At 46.6% G+C, this 14,036-nt stretch overlaps 1 protein-coding gene and 1 long non-coding RNA gene across 24 annotated transcripts in view; one reads left to right on the top strand and one right to left on the bottom strand.

Annotated features, from left to right (window-relative positions):
* The window catches only part of MACF1 (microtubule actin crosslinking factor 1), a 293,076-nt gene that overhangs the window by 2,337 nt on the left and 276,703 nt on the right, over positions 1-14,036 (bottom strand). For 13 of the 23 annotated variants that reach the window (XR_014551046.1, XM_083625102.1, XM_083625104.1 and 10 more), the window contains 10 exons: positions 13,717-13,880; positions 12,283-12,445; positions 11,783-11,937; positions 10,371-10,445; positions 9,580-9,597; positions 6,530-6,647; positions 5,882-5,950; positions 3,143-3,354; positions 2,442-2,552; positions 447-570 (listed from right to left, as the gene is read on the bottom strand). Coding sequence is in view for 21 of the 23 variants with exons in the window: in XM_083625102.1 (XP_083481228.1) it covers positions 447-570; positions 2,442-2,552; positions 3,143-3,354; positions 5,882-5,950; positions 6,530-6,647; positions 9,580-9,597; positions 10,371-10,445; positions 11,783-11,937; positions 12,283-12,445; positions 13,717-13,880 (1,209 nt within the window). In the remaining 2 variants the exon portion in view is untranslated. The remainder of the gene's footprint in view (positions 1-446; positions 571-2,441; positions 2,553-3,142; positions 3,355-5,881; positions 5,951-6,529; positions 6,648-9,579; positions 9,598-10,370; positions 10,446-11,782; positions 11,938-12,282; positions 12,446-13,716; positions 13,881-14,036) is intronic. The other 10 variants (XM_083625113.1, XM_083625112.1, XM_083625116.1 and 7 more) reach the window with 6 other exon arrangements.
* On the top strand, positions 3,201-5,892 carry LOC310767880. Its single transcript, XR_014551087.1, has 3 exons — positions 3,201-3,337; positions 5,353-5,391; positions 5,763-5,892. It is a non-coding gene; the product is annotated as an uncharacterized lncRNA (long non-coding RNA).

Raw genomic sequence — 14,036 nt, 5'->3', positions numbered from 1 at the left:
TAAATGGAATTGGCTATAGTGAAAGTGTGCTGAACTTCCAGTCGGCGCCACCTGCAATAGCTCTGACCCGTTGACTGGTGCACACAGAGAAATGGCCATGCTCCCAAGAGCACAGGAAACCAGCTGCAAGTACACTTGAGGCTTACAAGGGCAGAGTGAAGACTGTAAGCAGCAGGAGGCCCCAGCCCGCCCTTGCTTGGAAGTAAGCCTCATCAGGGAGGCTGGAATTACTCATCCCACCTAACAGAAGTAGAAGCTGAAACTCAGAGCACCTTGACCCAAGTCCCACTCCTGTGTTCACCTGAATGTTCAGTTCAGTTTACTGATTTTGTTCATTGTTTCCCACAACCAAAGGAAGCCCCGAAGTGATTCACAAAACAAAGAATGAAAAGGCAATACATGCAGCATACAAGCAGGGACTGTGTCACTTCCAGAAAGGCACTTACCAGCCCGACTAGTTTTGGCACCTGAAGACACTGGCGAGGAGCTGTTACTGGTGTCGCCAGCGAGAGAAGTCCGGCTGGAGTGGAAAGTGGGTCGCTTCAGCTTGCTGCTTGAAGAGGGAACGACCTTGGGAGAAAGAGACGTTTATCTCAACAGTCATCATTTGCTTCCTAAACAGGTGCTGGTTGAGAGGATCCCTGCACTCCAGCAGCCAGACTGCAGCCCCCACTGCATCTTAAAGGTCAACAAGGAATGAAGGAGCATCAAGCCCTGCTGTCCCCTCCCCATGAATCACAGAGGGGCTCAACAGTTGTTAAACAAGAACCCAGAAAGACTGAATTGTGGCTGCTGTAGCCAAGAAGTCCCACGTGGGAACTTCTGTGGACATCCAGCTCTTCACCTGCCATTTTGCTTTCTGCTAATGGACATGAACACATTTACAGGGCTGCCTGCCCACCCACCCCATGTTCCTCATGACCTTTAAGGTGCTGCGGGCCAAGAAGAGAAGCAGACAGACAAGACACACGAAGAAGGCCATTCTCTGCTATTAGTCCTCTTTACCACCCAGCGCTGGATGGCAGGCTCATTAATTGGACCCCTGTCCTTGCTGTCTCTAAAAAGGGCAGAAAAGAAGCTCCTGAGCACTTGAGCATGAGCAGCAAGAAGGCACCTTTGGTGAGGTTTAGTCCAAGTCATCACACCCCTTTCTAGAAAGAGCAGGGGATCCACTTGGCCCTGAACAGTTCTACTTGTGCCCCATGGAAGAAGCAGGACAGAGAGCAGCTCGGAACTGGAGTGGGCGGGATCCTGCTCATTTTGGACACCACAGCTGCAGCTCCCATCAGCCTCTTTAAAGCAGGTGCAGAGCAGGATGCCAGCTACTATTTCAGTGGGAGGAAAAACTGGAGGAAAAAGCATCCTCCCAACTCACTCCAGTTCCTAAGCACTAGATGTGAAGAGGGAGTCCATTGCTGGTGCACCAACGGTCTCTGCCTTTCTAGTGACGCAAAGCAGGGAAATGCTTAATCTAAAGCACATGCTTTGCACATGCAGAAGGTCCCAGGCCCAGTCCCCAACAGCGGCTCCAGGTAGGCCTGGGAAAGACTCCTGCCAGAGATTCTGGAGAGCTGCTGCCAGCCTGTGTTGACAACACTGGGCTAGATGGACTCAGGCAGCATCCTATGTTCCGAAAACAGCTTCACTAACTTGTTGCCTTCCAAACATTTTGGAGTATGACTCTGATCACCAGCACAGTGTGTCATCTAAGACATCTGGAGGGCACCCAGTTGGAGAAAAGCAAACTGAAGCAACAATCATTTCAGGTCTGAGCAACTTATATGGACACCAAGCCGGTAGCCCATCATTAATACCGCCCCCATTCCTCCTGTTTGGTTGGGACTTACATTCCCATGACTGTAAGAACTGCCCTGGTGGGAGGGAGGGAGGGAAAAGGATGTCCATCTAACCCAGCCTCCTACCTCCAAGAGCAGCCAGGCAGATATTTCTAAGAAGCTTCTCCCCTCCCAACATTCTCACCTGCGTCGTATGTGGGACGACAAATTGAGGGGTTTCTGTACAGGCACAGGCACTCATTTTCAAAGTGTTAACTCGGTTGTTTTATTCATGACTCCTGACTTTTAAGTGATACCCTCCTCCTCTATCATATCTCTTTCATTTAATGTTCTAAAACAGCCCAAAACTTGAAAGATTTTCTCACTTTGAACTCCTGGGAAAATGTTTGTTGTTTCAACACAAACTGGTTGCAAATTGTGTGTTAACGTTCTGTTGGTTTTGAAAGAGTATTTCGAAGAACAAATCTTTTTGTCTTTAAGAAACCAGAGTTAGAAGCCCCATGAGCAACACAGCAGCAGCCCTAGCATGGAAAGAGGTGTTATCAAGCGCTGTTATAACAAGGAAAGCATTAAGAGAGGGGAAAAGGAAGCCAAGGGGGCTCCTCCTTTTGCAACAGGGACTGGCCCATGTAAGCCATACTCTACCTCAGAAGCAGACAGGTGGAGGTCAGCATTATCGTAGCCCCTCAAAGGGGTACCTGCCTTGCTGTTTACCAACCAGGGTTTGTCATAACTGCGAGTGAAGTGATGCGGAGTCTGTGAAATGGAAAATCCAAAGAGAAATTGAGGGAGAGGGAGGGAAGGGGGAAGGGAGTGAAAGGAAAGGAGGGATGGGGCGGGGAGGGAGGTGTACAGGATGGAAGGAAAATAAAAACAGAAAAGTAAATAAACCCTAAAATAAAATAAAAAAAGCCAAACCCAACAGGTAATGAAAGGAAACATACAAAATGGGCAACGAGATGAGAGTTACACAAGTAGGGGTTGTGCTCTGTGCCCACTGCCAACGTGGCCATCTCACCCAGGCCAAGCGTCAGGGGAGAAAAACTCTCAGGATCACAGAAGCCAGGAAAACAAACCAGGGATGGCCCCAAAATTAAAATGAGACACAAACAGACAAGTGTAATTTGGGGGAGGGGAGGGGAGGGGAAGAGGAACTCCGCCATTTCACTCTACCCACCTGGATGTGACAGCATTTCATTGTCATCGTGGGCAGAAATAAATGTTTGAGTGACCCTGAAAGTTCTGTCCTCTGTGGACAGGCCCCACTGGACACTCAGAGGCCTGTACCTGTCCTGGAGCAACTGAGTGACAGAAGCCATTTTTAATGGTTAAAGAAGCCCTCTCACCTTTGTCCCGCTTGCAGGTGTGGCTGGGGAGGAGGGCATCGAAGTGCAGCTGTGGTTGCTCTGGCTGGCGCTCGAGCTGGACCGCGTTGGGGAGGCTGCCCGAGAGGAGGGCTTTGACCTGCGCCCCCTGGACCGGAATGGCGCCATTCCCTGAGAAGCTCCCTCTGGGAGAATGAATTTCTCTCGAAGTTCAAGGTTAGTTCTTCCTCGAGCTGTAGGAAAGGAACCACCATAAAACATGAAGAAAAAAAAGCCAAAGAAACCAGAGACTGAAATATAAACAGATGGCAAAGCCAGGCAAAGCCAGATGCTTCTGACTCCCTGGTGCAGGCTTGCTGGGGTGTGCTTTGGATTCTTTCCTCCTCCTTTCAGTTAATTTTCTGTGAGACAGACCCCTTGCTCTTCTCACTTTGCCACACCAGCAGCAGCTTAAAAGTCTCAAGATAGAGAGGAAAAGTCTTCCTAGGAGGGGAAAGATCTAGGAGCATTCTGTAGCTCATATAGAAGCCCCCACCACAAACATCATTCAGAGCAGTGGTGTTTCAGCCTGCACCAGGGCAAGTCCACACACTTTTGAAAGGACTCAGATATGCAACCTCTAAGCACGTATAGACAGCGCCCGCCTCGTCTATACCACCAACGCCATCTATTACTCACGTCCTTCTGTACAATCTACTTTACAGGCTAGTGAAGGATCCTCTGGAGTGGGGGGGAGTCTCCTTTACCCAGTCTCAGTTCAGCACCAAAGAATTCTGGAATAGCTCAGTCAGCAGAACATGAGACTCTTAATCTCAAGGTCGTGGCTTCAAGCCCCAGACTGAGCAAAAGATTCCTGCATTGCGGGGGGGAATAGATGACCCTTGGGTTCCCTCCCAACTCTACAATTCTATGACACCCACCCCCCAAACTGTGGGAAGCTTGCTGACCCAAAGCAGAGCTTTCTCAGCTGCTGGCACAGCACACTTAGCTAAGTTTATGTGGCAAGAGGTCTGGGAAACAAAGTGTCGTCCAAAGAGCTCTCAATTCATTTTCACCTGATTCTCAAGAAATGGAAGGAAATAAACCTGACTTAAAATTTGCAACCAGGATACAGGAACATAGGAAGCTGCTTTATACTGTGTCAGATCATTGATCCCCATAGTTTAGCATTGCGTACACTGACCGGCAGCGGCTCTCCAGAATTTCTGGCAGGAGTCTCTTCCAGCCCTACCTGGAGATGCCATCAGGGACTGAACCTAGGACCACCTGCAGGCAGAGCAGTTGCTCTCCCACTGAGCTACACCCCTTCCCCAATTTTCAGTTTCCCTCCTCTGCAATTATACCACCTGCTTCATAGCAAAACAGCAAGCATATTCTTCAGTTTTACAGGAAAAACAGCAACAAACCTAGCAAACAGATACACACAGCAAGGAGCAGTTTTGTTAATTGAGCAAGACACCATGCATAAAGCCTTGCCAGGCAGAAAAAGGGGCAGCTGGAGATTTCACACATTATCTACCCCAAGACAAGCAATTGCAGCTGTCAAGGGGACTTCCAGAGAGGGGCTTAGCTTGCAAACGAGCTATTGAGATACCGCAAGTGGGTTGTTGGTAACTGGGTTTATATACTGGTATATATTTATCAGATTTCTCCCAGTAAGATCAAATTCAGAGTTGGTACAAGCTGGCTTTTTGATGCCAACAATGTTGTGTGGACTCTGTAAAACACTTGCATGCATCAGGAGCGCTGATTCCATGATAAACCCCCATCTGGAAGCACCCCTAGGATTGCGTCAGAACAATCTGCAGACGCCTAGCAGGAGTGCTCAAGAGCAGCACCAGGAACGGAAGAATCAGCAGTACCAAGAGGCAATCAAGAAACAAATCCTAGAGAAGCTTCCTTGAACCCTAGGCCCTCAGATGCTTTGAACTACAACTCCCATCAGCCCCATCTTTCATAGTGCATGCTAGCTGGGAATGATGAGTGTTATAGTCCAAAACATCTGGAAAGCACTGACTTGCGAAGACTATCCCAGATGTTTTACAACATGGCAGCATGCAGCCGCATTCAGACAAACTATCATGGGAGGGAAGGGGAAAATGGCCACCCAACAGCCACAGGCCAAAAGGAATAACCTGTCTTCAAAGGAAGGGGGCCCAGACTGCAGGCTGGAGGGTTGGGTGGGTAGCCATTCCCTCACAAGCCTCTAACGTCAGCCTTTTGTCTTACAGAACACCATATTTACTTACAGGCAATTTCCAGGAGAAAAGGTAAATGATATAATAGAAAAGGGGAGGAAATTTTTTTGGGATTGAGGGAGATGCAGACAAGGCAAGAAAGGAAGCTAGTCTGGTGTTGAACCAGGGCCCAAATCCCTGCTCCTCACTCGGGGCAAGCTGCTCTTGCTCAGCTGAACCCATCAAGGCTGCTGCGAGCATAAGCTGGTGCAGAGGATACATGTTGCAATCCTTGGGAAAAAGTGAATGGTGATTTCAAGGCCAATGTGACAGACAGGAACAAGATGAGGCAGGGGCTGTGAAGCCTACTCAACTTGCAGCTTTCAGCCCAAACCAGCAAAAAAAAAAGAAAAAAAAAGGTCTTTGTCTGTCTCTCTGCCCCCACCCTATGCCCTTCACTACAGCAAAGTACTATTCTGGGCCAGAGGGGATGATGGGGAAGATCAAGGCAGGTTAGAGAAGCAAAGCCATTCCCAACAAGTGGAGGAGTAGTAGTGCGAGGAAGCCAAGAAAAACCGCCAACCTATCGGAGACTGACTGGCAATCGAAGAGCTGGAATCAGAGCGTTTTATTTTACTTCCCGGGTGGTGAACTAGAATAAAGAAAATACATATATACAAAGAAAAGATAGAGCAGGAAAAACAAACAGCAGTAGGGGTCAAAGAGGAGGAGGAGGAGGAAAAAGGCAAGGAGAAGTCTCTTACACGCTGGCTGGCATGCAGGGCAGCCATTTTAGAGGAAAAATGGAAAGGGTACGAGAAGAGAGCTCAGCCCACAGATGTGAAGAGGTGGGTGGGAGGGTGGGGGCTCTGATGGATTCTACTCCCCCCCCACCCAACATGTGAGTGTTACATAGGAAGTCCTAGTCAAGTACTTATTGGTACTTATGCTGACATTCAGGATGGACTAGGGTCTGCCCAAGATATCATGGTGTTTGCAACAGAGAACCTCACTGGCACTTCTCTCCCACTCATCAACACAGGTCACCCTCCTCAAGAAGTCCTTGGCTAGGCTGATCTTTTGACTGACCTCAAGAAGACTTCCTGCCGGGCTGGGCTGTGCTCCATGGGTGGTCCTGGCCCACTCACTTTTAATGGCAGACACCTCACAGCCTTACACTGGGGGAGGTTAAGAGCCCCATGTTTGTTAAGAATCACTCTCCATTTCTTACCTCTGCAAGGATCGTTCTTCACTAAAAACTCATCCAGGGCCATCCATCCTCCACCAACGCGAACCATGACTGTGCTACGCAGGATACGGACCAGCCGCAGTTGCTGCGAATCGCCAAACTGTGGAGGGAGCAGCAGAGGGGGAAATGGTTTAGATGAGCACCCACAAAAGAGCCCAAAAGACACCTTGCAATTAAAAAAGAAAGGTGGCAGCACAGGGCCGCTTCAGGAGAGGGACTGCAGCAGGATGGGCTTTGACACTGGGGCCTCTCTCCTGAACCTACTAGCTGCTTTTAAGAAATATAATTTTTTAAATGTCTAAATGGGTTTATTATGGATGTTTATATTTTAAATGTTTGTATAACTGGTTTCCATGCTTTGTAAACCACTTAGAAGTCTATAAGCGGTATATGAATAAATAATGGTGATGATGATGATGATGTTAATAAAACCAGAATGGATCCATTTTAATGCACTGCTAATTATAACTAAATGAAAATGAAGGAGGTGCACCCTTGTTTGCTGGAGCTACCTCAGCTCAGTGGCAGGGCACCTGTTCTGTGCTCAAAAGACCCCATAGCCCATTCCTGGAAGCATTTCAGGTTAAAATGAATCAGCCAAGCAGTAGGTGATGGGAAAGGCCTTTTCTCTCTTCCTGCCAGAGACTGCCCTGGAGATCATCAGCTAGACAGTTGCTATGGACCAGGCTATGCTATGGACCAGGCGGACCAAAGAGGACTCAGGGTGAGGTAGTGCCCAGAAATAACTCCTCTGCAGTGTTTGCACATCTATTGTGCTCCCTTAAAGGCTTGCCCATTTGTCTCTGGGCCAACTGTAACCATTGTGTTATGCGGAAGATGAAATAAAGCCAGAACTTCAAACTTTTGAGCAATTTCCCAACAAAGGACTTGGGGGTGTTGTTGTTTGGAGCATGGTTCGAATTCAGCCACATGCCAGTCTTGATACAGTTCATTTCTGGAGAGAGGACAACTGGAATTCACATGAAATTCAGTAACGGAATCCCACCAATCACTCTCATCAAAAAGGAGAGAAGCCCTTCACCAGATCTGAAGACCCATAAAATTCATGGTACATGACATCCCCACCACCACGCAGAAGAGTTAATTGCAGCAGCCAGAGATGTGCAAACCTGCAAAGTGGTAGCCTTAAGGATCAGAAATACATTTACTGAAATGACCACTAGCAGTATGACATCTCCACAATTTGAAGCCTTGACCAATGGACCAAACAGTATGTCCTGCCTCACTAGAAATCTGCTCTGCAAAGATCAGCATCCATAATGCAAACTGGAAATGCCAAGTGCTATATGAATCTTTTTCACTGCCCTTAATTGTCATCACCCTCATGGTAAAGTAGGTCATGTTTTACAGGTGAGGAATTTCTCATTTCTACATTACAAAGTGAGGGAAGGTAACTACAATCAGCTGCATGGACCTTCTCTCTGTTTTTGGCTCACCATCTGATTTTCTGAACAAGCAAGACTTTAACTGTGCTCTTTCCTACCAGTTCAAGGAAATTCAAGTCCTTTTTATAACGTTAGGCTTTGAGGGCTCATTTGAAGTAAAAACAGTCCACCCTGTCCAGCAAAATTAAGGCACTGAAGACATTAGTTTCCTACCATATTATCAACAGAGGGGCAGAAGGTATCTCACAAAACAAGTTTAAAATGTATTTCTTCTCTGCATTGCTGAAACTCCCTCTGGAGTTATGATTTGGCTAAAAATTATGCAGGAGGAAATGAGAAGCATTTTTTTCATTTTATCTTCTTGAAGCCTCAAGTTATTTGACACGATCCATGCAGATGGCTTGAAGCTTTAGTGCTAATTATGGAAGGAAATTATCCAAATGGATTCAGCGCTTGCATTCCAAAAGCGGTGGAAAATTAATTGGAAGGCATCCAGATACTGGTATACAGAATACATTGCAAGAATTTCAACTCTGTGAAAGAGGCACAGAAGTTACACCTCCTGGAAGAACCAAGAGAACTAGGTATCCTGCTGGTATCTTGCTCTGATGTTACAGTGGAAGGACCAAACTTGTGAGGAGCTGCAAGAAAAATGTGTCTTCTTGCCTCAAGTATATTAGAAATCTGAAGGTACACAATGGAAATGATAATTAGCTCAATGAGCTTGCTATTCACATGCCTCAGGGGTATGGATTTGCATGCACAGTATGTTCTGCTCTATGTGCCCTTGGTCAGTTCTGGATATTTTATTTTGGTGGTTAACAGCATAGCCTCAGTTGCTAGTGATTGAAAATATCCATCAATCCCCCACCAGCAAAGTCGTGTGGCAGGTTCTGAAATCATAGGATTATGTAGTGCTCAGCTCCAATGGGAATCCTTTCTCTACATCTCTCAGATATGTGGGACTATGGCTGAGCTTACAGAATCAAACTGTGATTGTGCATACATCTTATGGCTGAACAATGGGCTTCAGAGACTGGTTCAAGGGCTACAGCCTGGTTCAAGTTAAGCCAATTTGACTTAGCCAGTTTTGAGGCATTCAGTCCTGCCTGCACAGTTTTCCAGCTTAGTTGCACAAGAAGTCAAATATGAGTTATTTTAAAGCAGACTTTGCCAATATGGTGCTCTTCAGATGGTTTGGGCGGGCTGAAACTCTCATCAGTCCCAACTAGCACAATCGGGGTTGATTGGAGTCACAGTCCAAACCATCAGGAGGGCACAAAGTTGGCGAAGGCTGCTTCATTACCAAGAGTTTCAATTTTCTAAAAAAGTGTCTGGCACACAAAACGCATGAAAGTTCCTCTGTGAGTGCCCATGTGTGTGTCTGTCACTATGGGTGCATTTGCACATTTGTAGCGTTGCTTCCATTCCATTCCTTGATCATTATGTCACTGTATACCAGAATCTTGGCTGTTAATACAGACAAGCTCTTACCACAGCATCCACACCAGCACAACCACCCATAGCAATGAAAATATCAGTTTGTAAAGGGACAACACATGCGATTCTTTTAAGGGAAACAATCTATAAAAAGATGTAGAGACAGCATTGCAAGGCACACTGTACCTGGTTGCCGAGGAAGAACTACAAAGGAGAAGAAAGTACAAATGAAAGAGAGAGAAGAGGGAGGGAGGGAGGGAGAGAGAGAGAGAGGGAACAAAAAACATTGAGCAGCATTAACAGAGCATCACTATGAAAAATGTCTTGTTAACCACAAGTACCACTGATGTGTATACTCAACATTACTCAGCATGCTAAATGTCACATTTTGGTACTTCCCTTTTATACATATTTATATTAACGAAGCAAGCCAAAGATCTTGTACACTTTAAAAATGTGACAAGGGCCAGTGCTGGTTATTTTACACACTCTGCTCTTGTGCTAAATTCAGGGCAAGCTCAAGACATTTTGCCAACCCAAGTGATAATTATAACCCCCACTTCGTTCCTTAAAAATGCAGCCACCAAGAAGTGGCTGCTCAGATTTTTTGCACCTCAGCTAAAATTGCACGCAGTTCAGGCACGTGGGGAAGCTAAGCTAGATGGCTCTATTGCCAGTGGAAGACTCTGAGAACTTGAGACAAAAACAGAAGCAGCACAGAAGTTGCCCATGAGCATTTTCAGAAGGACTATGTTTAAATCTCAGAGGAACACACAGGGCTGGAAAGTAAAACAGGCAAAAGGAAACACTTCCTGCCCCCCGCCCCCGTCAATCATGGAGTTCCCTGCCACAAAATGAAATGGGGGTCCACAATGAAATTAGAGAACTTTTTTTTAACCCTTTACAATGAAACCATCAGGCTGCCAGAGGAACCCCCCCCCAAACTGTCAATGCAAGCAAAGCTCCCTTCAGCTTACCCGGTATTTGTTCTCTCCAATCTGCTCCACTTGGAATCTCTTTGCGCATTTACACTGAGCCACCTGCCTGGTCACCTGTTGGGTAGAAAGAAAAGAAGAGATTCCATTAGGCCAAACTACAGGAAAGCTCTCCAACTGGTTTGAAAGGTTTTTGTTTTTACTTTAAGACAGTCCCTACTGAAAAACCACAAAGGGCAAAAGGTGGGCAGTACTGTCCCAATTTATCTTCATCACAACTCTGTGAGGATAGGAAGATTAGTGGTGACTGGACTATGGCTGTTTTGGTGAGCTTCATGGTTGAATAGGAGGGATTTTAACTCAAGACCCCAGTGGAACAAGTCTGAGGGTCTACTTATTGCACCACACTACCTTCCCCAGATAAGATTCAAAATCCCATTCTACTATATATTTTAAAGATTTATATCCCTCCTGTCATCACAAATGATCTTAGGGTGGGTTGCAAGAAGTTAAAATACAACAAAGCAATAAAATACAATTATCACCATGAAAACAACTCCCACTGTTTTTTATAGCAACTCTCTGGAACTCTGCAGCTACATATGTAAAATGTAGAAGGCCTGGAGAAGGAGGAGGAAGGTCTCCAACTGGCCTAGGAATTTAACAAAGATTGGCACCAGCTGAACTTTAGAGTAGAGGGGGTTCCACACCTGGATGTTACTGCATTGGCAAAGTCTCTCACTTCTTGACTCAAATTCTCACACTCATGAATTTTGATTCCTTGACTTTTTACATGCAAAAGAGATATGACAGCCCTGAGCAAATGAAGGCTGGCACTTGTGACTATTATGATTATTCTTATGGCACTATCCATGCAAGTGGTGCTTTGCAAAGTATGAAGAAGAAGAAGAAGAAGAAGAGTTTGGATTTGATATCCTGCCTTTCACTCCCCTTCAGGAGTCTCAAAGCGGCTAACAATCTCCTTTCCCTTCCTCCCCCACAACAAACACTCTGTGAGGTGAGTGGGGCTGAGAGACTTCAAAGAAGTGTGACTGGCCCAAGGTCACCCAGCAGCTGCATGTGGAGGAGCGGGGAAGCGAACCCGGTTCCCCAGATTACGTGACTACCGCTCTTAACCACTACACCACACTGGCTCTCAAAACAGGTCCGTTTCTCAAGGTGCCTACAAGCTAGAAAATAAGTAACAAGGGAGGATAGCAGGAGAAAAATGTGGGGCTATTGAATTAGGGCATGGAGACCAGGTAGTGGTTTTGCCAAAGGCTTTCTGGAAGAGGTGGGCTTTAAAGGGAGGGGGGCAGGAAGATTAAGCAGGCATCCTTCCACAACTTACAGCACCAACTGCATCCTAGGTGCTTGCAGAGCAGTGTGAGATTGAAACAGCTTAACTATCTCCATAGCTCCTGGATCCCTGCTGCCTTATCAAAATGTCTTACCTCATCCTCAATTTTGTCTGCATCTGTTGTTGGCCGATAAGCATCTTTGTTAGGGTGCAGAGCAGCTACAAACTCATAATAGTCAATGTAACCATCCCCATCACGGTCAAAGATGTCAGCTACCGCAGTCATCTCCAATTTAGTAGTGGGGAATTCTGAATGGGAGAGAACAGATGGAAACTCCATTACCGATCCCAAATGCAAGATTTGTCAGACATCTTTGAGAGGCAGTGACTGGCCTAAGGTCACCTAGTGAGCTTTATGGCTGAGTGGGGATTTGAACCCTGGTCTCCCAGCTCCTAGTCCGACACTCTAAGCACTATTACTTTTATTACAGTTTTTACACTATACAGCACCACAATGGCTCTTCTTGCAGGCAGGGTTGTTTGCTTGACACTAAGCAGGAATTGCTTCCTGCTTCTCAATCTGGGAAAAAAACTAAGTCGGCAGGTAAAGGCAGTTGAAAGTGTTTTAAGCATTAAAAGAGTTAGGGGGCTTACTGGATGCCAGGATGCCATCAATGAACTCCTGCCGGGTGATTTTCCCATCTTGGTCTTTGTCAATCCGCCGGAAGAAGTCCATCACACGTGACTTCTTGTGGTTCATCCAGCGCATGTACTTCTTCCGCCATACATCAAAGTCAAAGTTTGCAAACTCTTTCAACTGGAGAAGGGAAGAGGAAAGGCTGTTTCACATCTCACTTGGAAAGAGGATCCACAAATATTTACATCTCCTGAGATGCAGGAGGCAACAGCACAGCTCTCTCTTCTCTCAAAGTGTAGGATTTGCCTGGTTGACACTAAACTCACCAAAATAAGTAAGGGGTACAGTAAGGCTGTGCATTTAGCCCTGGCCCCTCACGTCTTTGGGGTGAATGTCTAGTGGGAGAAGCCATCTAATGGCTTCCTGTGCAACTGAGAATCCTGTTTTACCAGGGCTCTTAATTGTGCACCAAGGGCAAGGGGCCAAAAGCAATTGCATGGATTGGGGTGGGCTAAAAGTATGCCCTGCCAGTTCCCATCCATCTGTGTTTTTTCTTCTTCGTCTTTTAGTGAGTAATGCCTGAACAGAGCTATGGAGGACTGGAAAAGTTGGACCTGGTTCCCCAAAAGCAGCGTGGTTGGGAGGAAAGCAGTCAAGATACAAATTCCACACTTGCCCCTTTGCCCTGCTCTCCATTTTGGGCACTGCTGCTGTTGTACAGACTTCTTTGCATTACCTGTTTTGCCTCAGTGGTTTTACCTTCGCTAATTATCTAGCTGGTATTGTCAAATTGTAAATGACTGTGAACTCATATATGAATAGAGAGGCACAGAAATAGTAATTATTATTATTATAGTGGCAAAGAATAAATTAAAAACCAGTAATTTTTCTAGCTTACACAAGGCAAAACAATCATAAGTGGTTTAGTTGCCAGACTACCAAGATTTCTCTCCATTTTAGGGGGCAGGGATAGGTGAGGCCCCTGCCTAGGCTTGCTCACCCCAACAAGCACACCCCACAGCACCAAGAGGGAAACAGGAAATGTGGTGAAGACTTGCAGACCCTGAAAAGCAGCCTTAAAGCAGGGCCAGTTTGGGAAAGAAAATGAGAAAGCAGTTTGCCTTCCCCTGCTCCAGCCTCACTGCACTCACCTCCTTTCCCCAAAGGGAGATGGAAAGGCTATATACAAGCTTCCACCCACTGACTTTCCTTTGAAGGGAAAATGAGGTGCACCATCAAGAAAACCAGGAAGCTACAGTTCCTGTAGCTGGAAACTGGCAAGAGCACCTTCGTTTTGCTCCCAACAGGAAGAGAGCTCTGTACAGAACCCCTGGAAGCCGGGCCTTGGGGAGAACCGCTACACCATCATGACCCAGCTTCTCTCAGCTGGGGCTTTGCTTTCCGTGCTGGGAAGGGGTTCCCTGTGCACATGAAAAAGGGAAAGTGGTTACCTCTTCCAGCCGATCCAGGGCATCGTTGAGTTTGCGTTGCCGCTCAAGTGCCAGCAACCACACCTGCTGCCAGCGGGCCGAAAGCTGGTTGATGCGCGGGTTCTTTGCTTCCGACTGGGAGAGAATTGGCATTGGGGGTGGGGCTGTCTGGTTCAGGGATTTTCCTGAGAGGAAAAAAAGACAGGGACAGGGAGGAAACATAGCAGAAATTGAGCAAAGCGAAGGGGCGTAATGAAAAAATTATGGGGAAGGGGCACAGGAAGAAAGGCAGGAGCTAAATGCTGAGCTCTCCTTCTGCAGATGAAACTGGAAACTTCACT

This window comes from Podarcis filfolensis, assembly GCF_964270895.1.
Source record: "Podarcis filfolensis genome assembly, chromosome: 8".
NCBI classification, from domain to species: Eukaryota; Metazoa; Chordata; class Lepidosauria; order Squamata; family Lacertidae; genus Podarcis; species Podarcis filfolensis.
Note: the sequence above shows the minus strand (reverse complement) of the source record. Positions and strands in the feature narration are given on the sequence as shown.